Source organism: Melozone crissalis, unplaced genomic scaffold (assembly GCF_028551555.1).
Source record: "Melozone crissalis strain CALT ecotype California unplaced genomic scaffold, PUWL_Pcris_2 ptg000006l_1, whole genome shotgun sequence".
Classification (NCBI taxonomy): Eukaryota; Metazoa; Chordata; class Aves; order Passeriformes; family Passerellidae; genus Melozone; species Melozone crissalis.
In genome coordinates, this window is record NW_026535784.1 from 41,467,569 (window position 1) to 41,482,506 (window position 14,938).

The window sequence follows — 14,938 nt, forward strand, 5'->3', positions numbered from 1 at the left end:
ACATGAAGTTCCAGCTGGCTGTGATTCAAAATATGGTAAAGAAATAAACTAAGACAAACATGTCACAGAGAAGCAAGTGGGGTTTTCTTTTTTGCTCTCATAAGAAAAAAAACTTAAGAGTTTACAAGTCTTTATATTAGTACACACCAGTAAGAGTAACATAAGGTTGTCACTGCAGATGGAAGGACTTCAATTTCAGTAAATTAAGAACAATGCAGCTCCAATCATTTATTTTAGAATGAGAGGGTACTCAACAGCCCCATGTTGTTTTAATACTGAATTTGCCTGGGCTAATTTTTTGGCCAGCTCATTATGACTTCAGGCAGAAAAAATACACAGTGACTACATGATTCTTTTCAGTGGTAAGGCTTAGAAGTGTCACTCAAAGGTTGATGCAGTTTTTGAGTCAAATTCTTTTCTTTGCTCAGGATTATACCAGTTGCACACTACAAGAAAACTCCTGGCCAAAGTCCAAGAAGCAGCCCCACCTTCCCCCAAAATCTCTAAAGAGAGAAGAAAAAGATGCTTTGCAAAAGCTAGTGGAATGGATAATGGTATAAGTTGGCAGCTTAATTAGCATAAGTAGAATACAGGTCTTATATGGCACAGAGCTTTAAAATGTTTTGAAATGTGGAGTGGAAGAAGTGGTGTGTCAGCAGAGAGAAGGAACGGACAGGGTGAGCAGCAGCTCTGCTGGGAAAGATGCAGGAGTTACGGTGGATGCCAAGCTGAACATGATCCAACAGGGTATTCTTATCACACATGAAACAAACTGCAGTAGTTAAAACCTGGCTACATAAAGAAAAACATGCAATTCTCCCTCTACCCAGCGCTAGAGAGGATAAGTAGATTAAAAAACAGATCTGATTTGCCATCTGAACTAAGTTTCTAAGTAAAAAGACAACGTGTTTGAATGGTTTGAAACTAAGCCATGTCTTCTCTAATATTTCAAATCTCTTGAGTGTAACTACAGCATAAGGCATTAAGTAAAAATGTTAATTTTCATTGGGTATACTTCTGCATCCTGCCATAATATTGATGACTTTGTGCTTTATGGTATCTTTTATGCCACTCAGATAGGAAAAACCCAACCAAACAAAAAAGGAATCTATCAAAATTGGCACTACCAGTGATATGTGAAATGTAAAGAAAACAGTTTCCTCTCAGTAAGGCATGCTGGTGTCCTGGTGATGCAAAGGCAAGGGAAAGACCTTTATGATTAGTCCATGACACAAAAAGGATTCCAGAGCTGTACAGGAATGTGGTTAGAAAATTAAGACTTAAAGGCTTTAGCTTTTTTTGTAAATATATGACATATTTGATTTAGCTAGCACATAGCAGCAGGAAAGCAAGGGTAAAGGCTGGCTTGGGAGGGCCAACAACTGTGGTTTGACAACACTGCAGCTCTGGTGTTCACTGAAGCACCTCTTGCTCATAAGTCTCTTCCTTAAATGAACTCAGAATTTGTTCTAGCTGCCGTGAAAGGCTGGGAGGAATACAAGGGATCAGAGTCACCAAGACTTGTAATACTTTTCCAAACATCTCACTACCACTTCTTATAATAAAATCAAGGTTTTATCCAGTTAGAATGTACAGCAATCTTCTTTGCCTGCTAAAGCTGGGACAGGCAACACAAAATCTGTAATACAGTAATCTGAAGTACAGTTTGGCAGTTGTATAGAAAGCCATCAGCAAATGATGGCTCTGTCACACATTTTAGTTTTTAGTTTAACCCTTTGGTATAGTTATGAAATCACTGCTTAGAAACCATCACATTGCACAAGATGTCAACAAGGCATATTTCAGCATTCAAACTTCATCCACTGTTAGACTTGGAGCAATCTGTGTTAATCACAACATGGGAATCTTGGTTAAAAAAGAAAACAACAAGCTTGTGAATTTCTTCCAGTCTACAGAAGTGATGTGTTATGATATTAAGAATAATTTTTAGTGTGTTTATGTGTTAATACTTTAAGAGACTACCCCCATGCACGTTCATTTTAATTCTCAAATATTTGCTGACTGTGGAAATACTGAATGTGGTCAGATAACAAATATACTACCATTTACAAACATTGTTAATGTTCATTTTCACCTCCTGTAACAGTCCAAAGCAGAAAAGAGCCCTAAAATGCTGTAAAAACCTGGTGCAATGTGAGCAGAATCAGAATTTAATATTAAAAAGTCACCTTGTTATTTACTTCATAGGATAGTCAGATTTTTATGAGGGTTATTATCTAGACATAATTAGAACTGGTACTCATGATGATCAAAGCTTTCATGGGCTGAAGCAGAGGCTAGCTTTGATACTAGAGGTTAACTCTAAGAACCACTTTAGTTCACTCTCACTGTCAGCTTTAGGTTTTAGAGCAGTTGAAATAACATTTTCACTGCTGGTTTCTGTTTTAAACATCACTAATTTGGCAAATGTTTATTAACAGTGTAGTTCTAATACCATATTTGGTCAGAATTAGCCTCCTTTGCACAGCTGGGACACACATCACCATCACTGCTTGAAACCTTGTTCTCACAGACACACCTATTGCTCTCCCAGTGGCTGAAATACAAAGCTTTATGCTGATGCAGCAATCAGCAGAGAACAGCAGTCGTTGGGAACACTGTTTTCCCACAGAAGTTTCTTCCTCCTTTAATCACTCTCCTAATGACTATACAACACATTTTCACATCCAGACCAATGAATTCCTAAAAAAGAAACCTGCGCTGCAGGAAGACATCCAAACCACAACTTTCCTATAACAATGAAATAAATTCTCAGCCATTTCTGAAATTACCATCCCACTTGTAAGTGCCATGGTTACCTTACTATATTCCAGCTACATCAGATTATTACAGTGTTTTCTGTATGCTACAGAAATGTGACTAAACCAACCCTTAGACCATGAATTTGAAAGGAGAATGTAATTTCAAGCCTTATTCTTATCTAGTGCTATGCACTAGAACTAACTAGAGAAATTGAAATGTCTAACTCTGACCTTTATTACACTGCTCACTGGTCCTGAAAGACTTTGTTCAATGTTGGCCCTACTGCCAGCACCATGGAAGTTCTGTGCCTCATGGGCTGACTGGCAGGTCTGCCACAAGGCAGGACACACACAAATATCTCTCCCTGGCATTCTCTTGGAAATCCAAGTGTACCAAGGCCAAGGCTCCTGTGTGCACACCTCTGAGTTGGCAAACCACACCGAAGCATCCTGAATTTCTGTGGAGGACTCCAGAAAGGGGGATGCACCCCATCTTTTCCATTAACAGAAAACCTAGCGGTGTGGGATGGAGGAAAACCACAACCATGCTTGAACACATGGCTTTGGACGGGCTTGGAGATTCCAAACTTCTCTCTGCAAGTCTAGTGGACCTCCAAAATTCCTGTCAAGCATGGGCCAGCATGCCAATTCTTCAAGAGTCACAGAATTTGGGAGACCCCAAAGTTCCTTTCTGATGAGGACTGATGTGGAAGGGTCCTCATTTAATAACACCAAGAGACCGGGCATTGTCTTCAGTGTTACCCTGGCTCACTTATGAGCATATTTAAAACAAAACCAGTGTGATGCCCTTTCCTTGCCTAACACTACCAAAATAATCCTGCAAAGGTGGGGATATATAGAAGAGCTATTGAAAAAGACCCCAAACCCAGATGCAAGATAATTTGAAGCACAGCTATGAAGCTGTAATAAATTGGATTTGGTTCATGAGTACCTGTGTTGATTTTCCATAAGTTGACACCTGCTGTCCAAACGACTTTGTTTTTGAGGTTGCTATCTAACCAGAACACTGCAGCTCCTCCACTCTGGAGAGTAGTGAGGCCCAAATTCTCAGGATCCTGTAGCACAGCAATCCATGGTGGTCTGTGGAGCAGCACTTGCTCATGCCCTCCCTCTGTGTGCAGCACTTAGCTCCAGTGAAGCAATTTCTCAGAAACTCAGCTGGCCCTAGACTATACAAGTCAGAGAGTACTTTGTCACTGTGAAGGGCATTAGGGGGACTTATATATATATAGCCTGACGTCCATGGGAATTTTCCTCTCAGGATGCCTACAGTATTCAGCTCCTAAGAAGGAAATGAACAAGGTACAAGGAAATCTGATAAAAAAAGTAACCCTAACCGCATTTCATAAGGTCTTTCTTAAGGCTTTTCATATCACTTTAGAATTGGCTCCAGAAATTGCCAGTTAAAACAGGTTGTCTGGCTCACTCATCGCATTTGAAACAATATCTTTACTCCCTAATCGTTCTCTAAACTTAGAAAAACAATTGTGGTTTAGAATTTCCAAAAGCGCATTTAGACTTTATGATTCATTTGGAGTTAGGGAAGTAAAACCTGGCTAAACAACCTGGCTGAAACCCTGAGGTTTTACAACAAGCCTCACTTTGTATGACATATATTGCTTTTTAGTCAGCCTAATTTTCTTCTTGCTTTTAAGTCCTGTCTCCTTAGAAAGTATGTTGCTTTGGGAGAGTGCTATCAGAGCCAGTAATGATTCTGATTAATTCTGCATTCATTAATCATATAAGGGACTTCTTGCTTTAAGGCTAATTATACTCCAAGTCAGCATGGTAACTATTTTTAAGGATAGAATAAAAATACTTGTTGCAATGAGCACCTAATTTTTAATTATTTTCTATGACCAAACTGCTAAATGATGAAGAGTTTGGCCCCAAATTGCTTCTGTTAAAAAAGACTTACATGACAAATCTAAGGAATTTTCTTGGTTTTCTGAAAGCTAAGGAGCTTTACTGCATGCCTTATTTCTGACCTTATAAAAATTTGTATTTGAGAAATAATTTCAGATTACTGATGTCAAGTGTTCTTTGTGGATGACAAAATACTCGATTTCTGAATACAGTAGGGTGTTGGATTCTGAATTCGTTAAACTGTTTCCAAAATCTTTGATTGGCACTTTCTTTTATACAATGAAGAATTAAGCTATGTTGTAAAACATAAGCTGTGAAGCAGTTCTTATAAACTCAGTCTTCCAACTATTAATAGCTTTAGAGGAAACAACATTCTGTGTTTCAGTTCCTTATGTTTTAGTTTTTTCCAGAACAGAAAACAAGAGATTTGGAGGATATAGTTTGTGAGAAATCAATAAGAACTCGAATAATTTATCTAGATCTTACACCCCTGACACATACAAGCCATCCAATGTTAATGATGATTTCATTTTCTGGCCTTGATCCTCAAAATCAGTTCCTGGAAATTCAATGTCTACCCTATGCAATTGATTACTGCCATAATTAATGGAAAGCAGGTAGGAATCAATGAAGAAAGTGCAATATACAGATATATGTTTGTATACCTACTACCATTATGGAAAGCAAATACTCAACTGCACAGTTGTGTAATGTATTTTACCTACCAATGCACAGAGACACCTCTGAAACCCAGCCCACCAAAGGTGGGTACTAAGTCCCATTTTTTAGATCAGTTCCCATTTACACCCAGAACCTGCAGAGAGGGGAAGAGAGAGAGAGGTAGAGAGAGAGACAGAGACACCCTGCAGGTTTACTGTTAACACTATCAAGGGATAAAAACAGGAAGAAGAGTGGAAATACAGAAAAGGGAAAATGCATACGGAAAATTAGAAAAAGAACAGCCTTCCTAAGAACTCCTGGGAGAAAAGGAGAATTTACCAAACCTTCCTGTAGGCAGTAAAGGGCATTGACTCCAAACCAAAATGCTTAGACCTACCATTCACTTCAGATTTCCTTTGATTTTGCTGCCAGATGGTAAGAGCAGCACTTACACACATAAGCTTCAACAACAGTTGCTCTCTTTTCTACAAGACTTTAAATAGGAGACTAACTTCTATGCATTCAGCTGGAAAATTCTCTCTCATTTCCTCTGAAATTTCTCTTTTCTAACAGAACTAACTGGGTGAAAGTAGTATAAAGTCTTTTAGACCTTAAAAAAATACATTCTGTGGAGCAGAGAGTTGTTTAGTCTTTAGAAGATAAGATCTCTGAGTAGGTATATATAAATAAGAAATTTAGATACAGAAAAAATTAGAACCTCTTTTGCTTTCATCAAAAGAAAAATAAAAGGATATAAAATTGATTCAAATTCCCCTATCTTTATCCAGGTTTTTCTGAAACCTTGCTCAGGCACAGTCCCAGGAAAGTCAATCCAAAATAACTGTACAGAAAGATGTAAGACACTGCATATTGGCAAGTCTATTGAATAGCCACTTCCACTGAATTTCAAAACACAGAAAACTTTCCATACTTCACAAAAGCAGAAGGGCTAAGCAGCCTTTCTCCTCTCATATCAAACCACTCAAAGGTTCAGTTTTCTTGAAAATGATAAAACAAAAATTTGAATGTGCTCATAAGCTTTGGTTCAGTATTTGTTTTAACATCTGAAGGACAAATGCCATAGAAATACCATAGAAAATCTAGATCCTGCAAAAGGTGCTGTTACTGAGAAGAGGTTTGTGTTTTGTGAAGGCTTTTCACTGCAGTGAGGAATTGAGGACTGTACAGGCCAAATTCCAGAAAATGCAAGGCAACAGATTTGAGAGGTCTGACATTACAGTGAATGACAGCATGCATGGTTTCCATCACAGTAAGCATGTGCTGCTTTGTAAGTATCTTCCTGCAAAAGCTATGAGGTAAAACAGATATTGAAGTTTGTGTTTCACAGACAGGCTTCTGTGTCTGCTTGGCATCAGTTGGGGGATAGTAGAGCGATGAGTTAATATTCTGAGTTTAGGTGGAACACATTCAGGGCTCATTAAGTTTCCAGCCATTCCTAAACAGCAACAGGTGCTTGAGAAACGTTTCTCCAGCATGTCATAGACAGCCTCTACACTGTCTTGGAAATAACTGAGTGCACTTGTGTTTCCTCCATGGCACCAGCTGACAAAGGAGGAGAGAACGAAAAGGAACAGGAAACACTCCCAAAACATCCGCATGTGCCTGGTGAATGGGTCTAGAAAAGTAAGTAATAAAATACCCTGAATTCAGATGTGATACTTGCATGCCTGTCCAATGTTGCCACTCATTCAGACTGCAGTATCACATTCAGCCAAGTCCTTACAGGCTCCCTGGAACCTTGATTAATTAACTGAAATGGCATTATAAGAAGCTGAAAGTTTCTCAGTGATTAGTGTTCCGTAATCCTTTATGTATGTTGAAGTACAGAGGACTGAATGTCTTGGGAAGCTTGTTCAACCATGGGAAGAAAGATGAGTTGTAGCTGGAGAGACTGCCTGGCACAGCATTTGTGTTAGCACAGGTTGGTTTAGCTTTTGTGAAGAGTGCTGTGCATGTGCACAATTACCTAAAACATTTCATAATACAGCCTGCCACTGGAGGGAAACAGGCACAAGGAAGCAATTTTAAGTTCAACTAGCAGATTTAAGGAAAACAGGACTTAATATTTAACATTTAAGAACTACATCCAGGAAATTTCAATGTGTAGAATAAATCTGTATTTTGATCTTTTCCTTACCTCTCACAAAGTTTGGAAAAAGCCTGAAAAATCTCTGCCAACAGCTACTGGGCTGGCACACAAATGCATGAGAACAGTATAATCTGTTTGTTAGGAAAAATTTTCCTTACGGAAACTTAAATTTTGTAACAAGTTCTTAGATGTTGCAATGACACAGTGAGAGGTTTCTCCTAGGTCTTTGATGTTATACCACTACTGCCTATCGCTGGTAAGATAGAGTAGCAAAGACATATCTTGGAGAGTTTTATAAAGTCCACAAGGGAACAGAACCCAAAATCCCAGAAAAAAAATTGTAACAAACAACAAGGATCACTCCAGAAGGAAGAAAAAAAGAAAAGAAGTCACTGCTCCAAGGAAGATTCCTCTTGGTTTTGTACAAGATGACAGCACCAACTGATTCCAAGCCCAGACAATTGAGTTTCCCCCACACTCAAGTTTCTCATCCTGTCACTGTTATTTCCAAGTAGCTTTTGATCAACACCAGACCACTGGAAATTTGCTTCTCTATGAGATAACAATGTTGTTGTTTTTGGAAATCCACGTAATGATTTATGCACCATGGTGGTGCATAAATCTTTGCTAAAAGGGAGGGTGAGAAAAGGGGGGAAACTCCTACTTTACCTGCACTGATGAGTGCCCATATTCCTAACTCCAGCCATTCTGCTACCACTTCTCATGACACAGACATAGTCTCAGGGACTCAGAAGAATCTAGGGTTTAGTTTTACTACAGATTGCTTAATAAAAGAGAGCTTACAAATGCCTTGAAATGAACAGCAACCATCCTGCAAGTCTGATGTGACCAGATATGCTTTACTCTGTCTTGTGCATGTTCTGCTTCCTTGTCACCATCCAGGTTTCAGGACAATGCAGAATTGCACTGCATTGAATTTCCTCACTGAAACACCACCAGTCTCCCTCTGGACTGGATTTTAAACAGGAGAAAGTATTTTCCTAAATGATTGATATTTGACCAAATTATTCCATTTTGCTCTGCAAGCAACTGTACTGTTTTTCCACTGTATCCACTGAATTTGGAAACAAATTTTCACTGGGCAAAACTCCCACAGTTCATTAGTTTTTCACTTCACATTTTATCTTTCAGGTGATTCTGGAAGCTGCACTTCTGAGTCATTCTTACTGCCAACAAATAATTTTCCCAGAGCAGCCACTCAGATGTAGACTTTTTTTTATTTACTGGTTATATGCATGGACATGTGGTGTGCATGAACATTGGAACCCCAAAGCCCAGCCACAGCTCCAGTTGCTTTTGGCAGGTGTCCCTGGGATGAGTGCCTCAGGCAAGTGCCCCACTGACCTCCATCTGAGCTACCTCTTTGCTCACTGTTAAAGTAAACAGAATAGGGATTGCTGCCAAAGGCACTAATAAAAATAGCTCAATCACACACAACTTCTCCTGCATGATCTTCACTACTCAGTACAGAGTTTGTTCTTGCAGAAAATGAACAACCTCCACAGGAACTGTATTTTAAGCTGCTACAACACACAAAATTTAATATGCACATTCAATTTTTTTCCCATAGTTCACTAGTAACACAGAAGGGACATTATGCTTCAATACTGTGGCAATTCACAGGTCCCTTGAGAAAATCACTGCAAATGTTACATTCCATGAGAGAAATCCTGAATCCTACCACAATGGACAAGAGTTTGGCCTCTGAATTATCCTCCTCGTTAGGGGGAAATCCTATAAACTTTATCCCTGAGACATACACAAGGCCATGATGGAATGGAAAGAAAATGTTTCCAAGAGATTTTGTTTTCAAAGGAAGTCTTTGACACAAAGGAAAAGTGGCCATTCTGATCTGCACTCAGGTTATGTGAATCTGCTCACTCTGTGCAGATTTATACAGTTACAGCTCAAGCTGAGCAAGTGTCTGCAGATCCTAATGCAACCACTTATGCTAGAACTAAACCAAGTATGTGTCTTTTGTATCAACTTACCTAAAGATTCCAGACAAACTGGAAGCCAGGGGCTAAACTAGGTACTGTGTCAGGGACTGTAGCTAATACTGAACAGAATATCATTAAAACATTTTGACTTGTCAGTGGAAATCACTGCTGTGTAATGGAGCACAGAGTATTTTTGTCAACAGAGCCAGGTCTGCACTGCCGGTGTATAATTAATGTAGTTCTCTGGCTGGAGGCTTGGTTAATTCAGGAGAACATTGCTACTGGAAAGCACACATAAAAGTGGAAACCAACTAAAACTTTGATGATGATTTTTTTCCTTTTCCATTAAAGAAATGGAAAGGTTTTTAAAAGAAATAACTAGAATGTTCTGCCTCACATTTTAATGTAGGATATACTGTTTGCCTACTCACAGACACTTAACCAATTTTTCACATAAGAACTTGCTGTAAAAAACCCCAGTTAAATCCCAGAGACACAGAAAAGGATATAACACAATACAGTAAGTCCATTTGAGCCACATTCTTGCACTTCCCCCCTCTTTGTGGTATTCCCACCCAGTACAAAAGGTACTACAGTATTTACCTTTATTCCAGGGAGTCCAGGAAGCCCAGGAAGGCCTGGTTCACCCTACACAGGAAAATTACATAACATTACAGACATTATCCAGTTAGGGTCACTATCCATTGAACAGCCCTGTAAATTCTGCAGGAAGATAAAAGAGCATGAATGATTGCTAGTCAACTCCAGCAAGATTGTTTTTTTCAAAATGAGTGACTTAAATGTACAATTAGTAAGAGTCATGTTAAGGACTTAGGTATCTTCTGGGAACCTTCAGTGTGAAGATGACACACAGGGCTGAAAATCCATGTCAGGAAAGCCAAATAGGAATTCACATTAGACTTCAGCAAAAGAGAAGAAAACAAGCAGCGCTGGTTGATTTTACTGACATTTAAGTTCCATACTTATGACAGATGTTTAACTCTGTTCCATTTTCAACTCTGAGCCAGATACTGTGCTGTGTGACTCCCTCATTTACCTACAAATCCATTCAGAAGAGCTTGGATTAAATTGCACCATTCAAGCAGGACTGCCTAATTATAACTGGGCCATCAGTTTTATAGAGCTATCCACAGCATCATTTCAGAGCTTGTTCTTTATCTGTGAACATACACAGTGTCATAAAGGATAGTGGGAATGTAACCTTTTACTGCTTTACCCAGAAAAACCTTGCTTATTTAAAATTGCAATGGAAAGACCTATAGAACTCTATTTGCAAGGTAATTTTGTAACAAGCATTGAAAACTGAATGCAATAATTTTGGAAATGGTCTAAGACAAGAATGACAACATTGTCACAAATGGTCATTTTGAGCTATCAGCTAAATGAAAAGATGTTGTCTAGGGAAATAAAGATGGTGAACAGAACAAAAAAAAAAAAAAGCAATAACATGTGAATAAAACATTATTTTAAAAGCTAGGGATTTTATTATAACACAGAGATGGATTCTAACCAGCACCTTGGATCTGAATATTCCCTGAACTTTCTGGAAGCTCAGGTTTGAACTCTGAAGCCAACTTTTACCTTTGTAATGAACTGAACTATATTCCAGATTTTTTTACACTCATGAGCTTTACAGAAATCCAGACTTCAACTCTGTGGTTTGGGCTGATCCCTCCAGGTTGTGCTATTAAAATATTTTGTGAGCCTGTGTGCACACACACTTACACACCCCCATACACCCACACACACTCGTGTATACACACACAAACATAAACACACCTACACAGAACTGCAGGTGTCCATCCAACTGCACTGCCCACAGACACCTCTTTGAGGCAGAGATATTACACAGACTTGGAACACTCAAAACAAAATTACACCACTCTGCCACAAAATGAAAAACACAATAGAAGGGCTGCAAATCACTTCACCAAATGGAACGATTTTTAAGTGGTATAGAAGGATCTGATAAAAGCTTCTTCATCTGTTTTAGTTTCTCCAAAGTTCTAACTGTTCAAATTGCCTACAAGCACAGAAAAGATTCCAGTCTCAAAATATTAACTATAAAATCAGATGAAAGAATAAAGGCTAGGATGCTATTTTCAATAGACACTTTTTGGAATGGTGACTATCACTTTCTAAAGCCGAAAATGGGTTACCATTCTTGCAAAAGAATAATGCTCCACTGCACTAACAAAATTTTACCTCCAAACCCCTACTCTGTCTTTCCACTTTTTGCATAAGCAGCCATACATACAGCACTACGACCATCAACTTAACCCATCTAATTGTGGAAGCACTAAATTTCACTTGCAAGCACAGAACTGGAATATTTATATTGACATTATATTAGTGTTGCTGGAGTAGGTTACTCTTTAGCCTTGGGACAGAGCTAACCCCCACACACTCACACATAATAAGCAGAAAGGATCCACTAAAGCCAGTTCAGAGCCACAGTAATCTAAAACAATTAAAATGCCCCTAAAAATAAATCAGTATGAAACATGATTAAATCAATCATTATTTCTTAATTACAGCTAGCATTATAGATGAATGCAGAGTATTTACTTTTTTGGACCTTTCCTAATATAAAAATTGTGAGTATGATTTATGAGAAGAATGACTTTTAAAGACACCAAGGCTGTATACTAACTCTATCACATAATGGCAGAGCAGGTCATTCTGTCACCCCAGCACACAACGTGGCCAAACAGTCTTGTCAGACTGCTGAAATATTGTCACATTTCATTTCATGCAAATAATGTTTGGGTGGGCAGCTGAACACATATTTGTCCTTAGAAGATGGATAAGGGACAACTAGAAGAAGATAAAAGGGAAAATATAAGAAAGAAAAGAAGACAGAGGAAGGAAATACGAATGGAACGCAGAGAAGGAGATAAGCATTGAGATGATGTAGATGGCAGAGACATGCCTCCAACTGGAAAAAGAGCCTCCCACAACCTCTGGTGGTGTGGAAAAGTCCCTGCTGAGCAGGGGTGCAGGGCAGCAGACATGGGGCACCTGGCTGGAGGAGGCACACTGACTGGGCATGTTATGGGAGCTGATGGTTGGGGCTGGGACAGGAGTTGTGACACACTAGGAAATCATGGGGTGAATGGAAGGAAGACACTAAGCCCCCCTGTGGTGCCAAAAAGAAGGTGAGAATATAGAAAGTCTGAACTGCATACCTCTCACTCACCCATGTTGCTTGAATTAGATCAAATCTGAGTGCCTGAGAACCAGGAGCCTGCTGATAAATCACTGCTAGTTTTGCCTCCATGGCAGCCACTTAATGAGAGGCTGAATCTCCACAGGCACTTAAGTGCATTTTCTAGTTTATTAGCCAAGCAAAGCACATGCAGCAGAATGCACACACTGGATGATTCTGTGGATTAGATAGCTTTAAACTACTTTGATTACCTTTCCTAATTAAAACTGCACTTTACTAAGGAACTGCATTTGCAACCATAATAGTCTTATTTAGTCTCTGATGATAGCTCTAATTTCTTAAATAAAAATACTTAGTTTCTTATTTATTTCTTATTTATAAGTGGCTTGGGGTTTTGCTTAGTCACCAAAGTATCTTGAGTATTAGAAAATGGTTGTCTTTCCATCCATAATACAGAGTTTAAGCTCTTGACTGTCTGTCTGGAATATCTCAACTGGCAGGAAGATTCTGTTTGACTCTGGCAGCAGTGTGTAGTGGAAAATTTTCAATGTTTTAAGAGGCAAGAACAGTGCCAATGGCTCCAGAGGGAAACCAAATGTTGCAATGCACAAATCCAGCTCTCTCATTGTCTCTTTGCTCTCCCTGCAGGACCTGCCCCCTAGTCTCAGGAAAGGCAGCTGAAGGCACAGCATTTGCTGTGTTTGATGTACTGTGCATTCAAAGAGCACATTCCCCAGCCTCACAGGGCCTTGTGCTGTACAGCCATTGTAACTCCTGCAGGACCTTTCCCTGCAGAAGCAGCCTCAGCCACACAGCACCCAGGGGAATTTCTTACACTGGAAGGAAGAACAGAGCAGCATTACCTGGTCTGTGTCCTTCCAAACACACTGTGCAACTGATGGCTTGATTCCCCTCACAGGTGTATGTGAAAGGGATTCTAAACAATATTTATTTCTTTCCTGATGCGATCTAACAGTGTACCACAGTTTGAAGATTAATAGTCAAACATGCAGGGTTAGCTTGTGATGACCCAAGGAGCAGAGCCATTCTTTGTTAGTCTCCCTAGCAGCAAAAGGGTTAGCTTTCAATGCAAGAAGTATGCTGGGGCTAGAAAGGAAGGTGGGTTAGTCAAAATTGCTCTTCATGTTAATTAGCATCATCATTCCTGTGCCTTTTAAAAATACGAAATAAACATAGACCAAATGTTTGGGCTTGGGCTGCTAAATTGTACTGCCTCAGACTCCTCCCAGATAAGTGCACTGGTAACACAGATGTAACATCATTTAACACAAATCTAGCAGAGAAGGAAAACTGAACATTTCCAAGCAGTACCTTCTGTCCAGGCCGCCCAGATTCACCAGGTTCACCCTAAAAGAAAACAGATGAAAGACATGAGATCTGAGAAATGAGTTAAAGATGGAGCCATGAAAAACATCCATTAATGATACCCAAAATGTCTGTGACACCGTGAAGTGACATGGACCAACCACCCCTCTTCTCCCTGCACAAGTTCTTTAGAACTCCATTACCTTAATTCCAGCCGCAGAAGAGCCAGGGTCACCCTGATACAAAATCCACAAGAAAAAAATCACTCTTACTACATAAACTATTTTCCAGGAAACATAAATCATGTAAGAGTACAACAACATTATAGAGCAAAATAACTGCATAGCAAGATTTCCTGTTTTCTGTGCTACTACATAGGCATCTAACTAATTAATTACATCTGTGTGATTCAGAAAAGGAGCAGGGTTGTTTTCAAGACCATGTAGACAGAGATTTAGCTTCACTCACCCAAACACCTATTATAGTTAACTTCAAATTTCACAACTAATAATGTAGATCTAATAATTGCAGCTGTTGTACAAATGTACTTCACACAGACAGAATATGGGACATACTTTGACATCTCTAAATTGCTGACCTACATTAAAAATAATTCACTGTTATTTACAAAGAATATGAGTGACCATTTGACCTAATTTTATAGATGGCAAGTGTCAGGACTCAACAGACAACATTTTTTGTGCTAATGATGATTCACATTGAAAAAAAACCCCATTGACCTATGAGTTTATCTCCATCAGGACAGGTCATAGTTTTATTTCCTCAACACTCCAGGGTATTTAAATGGATAAATCAATGCCTGAAGGGTTATACTTTACAGGATTTACATGATGACACAGCTGTGGTAATTTACATATTCAGGAAAGGTCTCTGTTCTGAGAGGACATCTAGCACTCAAAAAGATTTGCCTATATTTTGCTGGGTTGACTGGATTTCATAGGCACTGATATGCACAGGACAGAGGATCAGTTGTTTTTTTTTTTTCTTGAACAATATGCCAAAGAAAAAAAGAAAAAAAAAC

The 14,938-nt window shown here is 39.1% G+C and overlaps 1 protein-coding gene across 1 annotated transcript in view; it reads right to left on the reverse strand.

Moving 5' to 3' along the window:
- The window catches only part of COL25A1 (collagen type XXV alpha 1 chain), a 294,552-nt gene that overhangs the window by 38,006 nt on the left and 241,608 nt on the right, over positions 1-14,938 (reverse strand). Inside the window, exons 16-18 of the mRNA XM_054295154.1 lie at positions 14,100-14,132; positions 13,903-13,938; positions 9,984-10,028 (exon numbers count right to left, since the gene is read on the reverse strand). Coding sequence (XP_054151129.1) covers positions 9,984-10,028; positions 13,903-13,938; positions 14,100-14,132 — 114 coding nt within the window. The remainder of the gene's footprint in view (positions 1-9,983; positions 10,029-13,902; positions 13,939-14,099; positions 14,133-14,938) is intronic.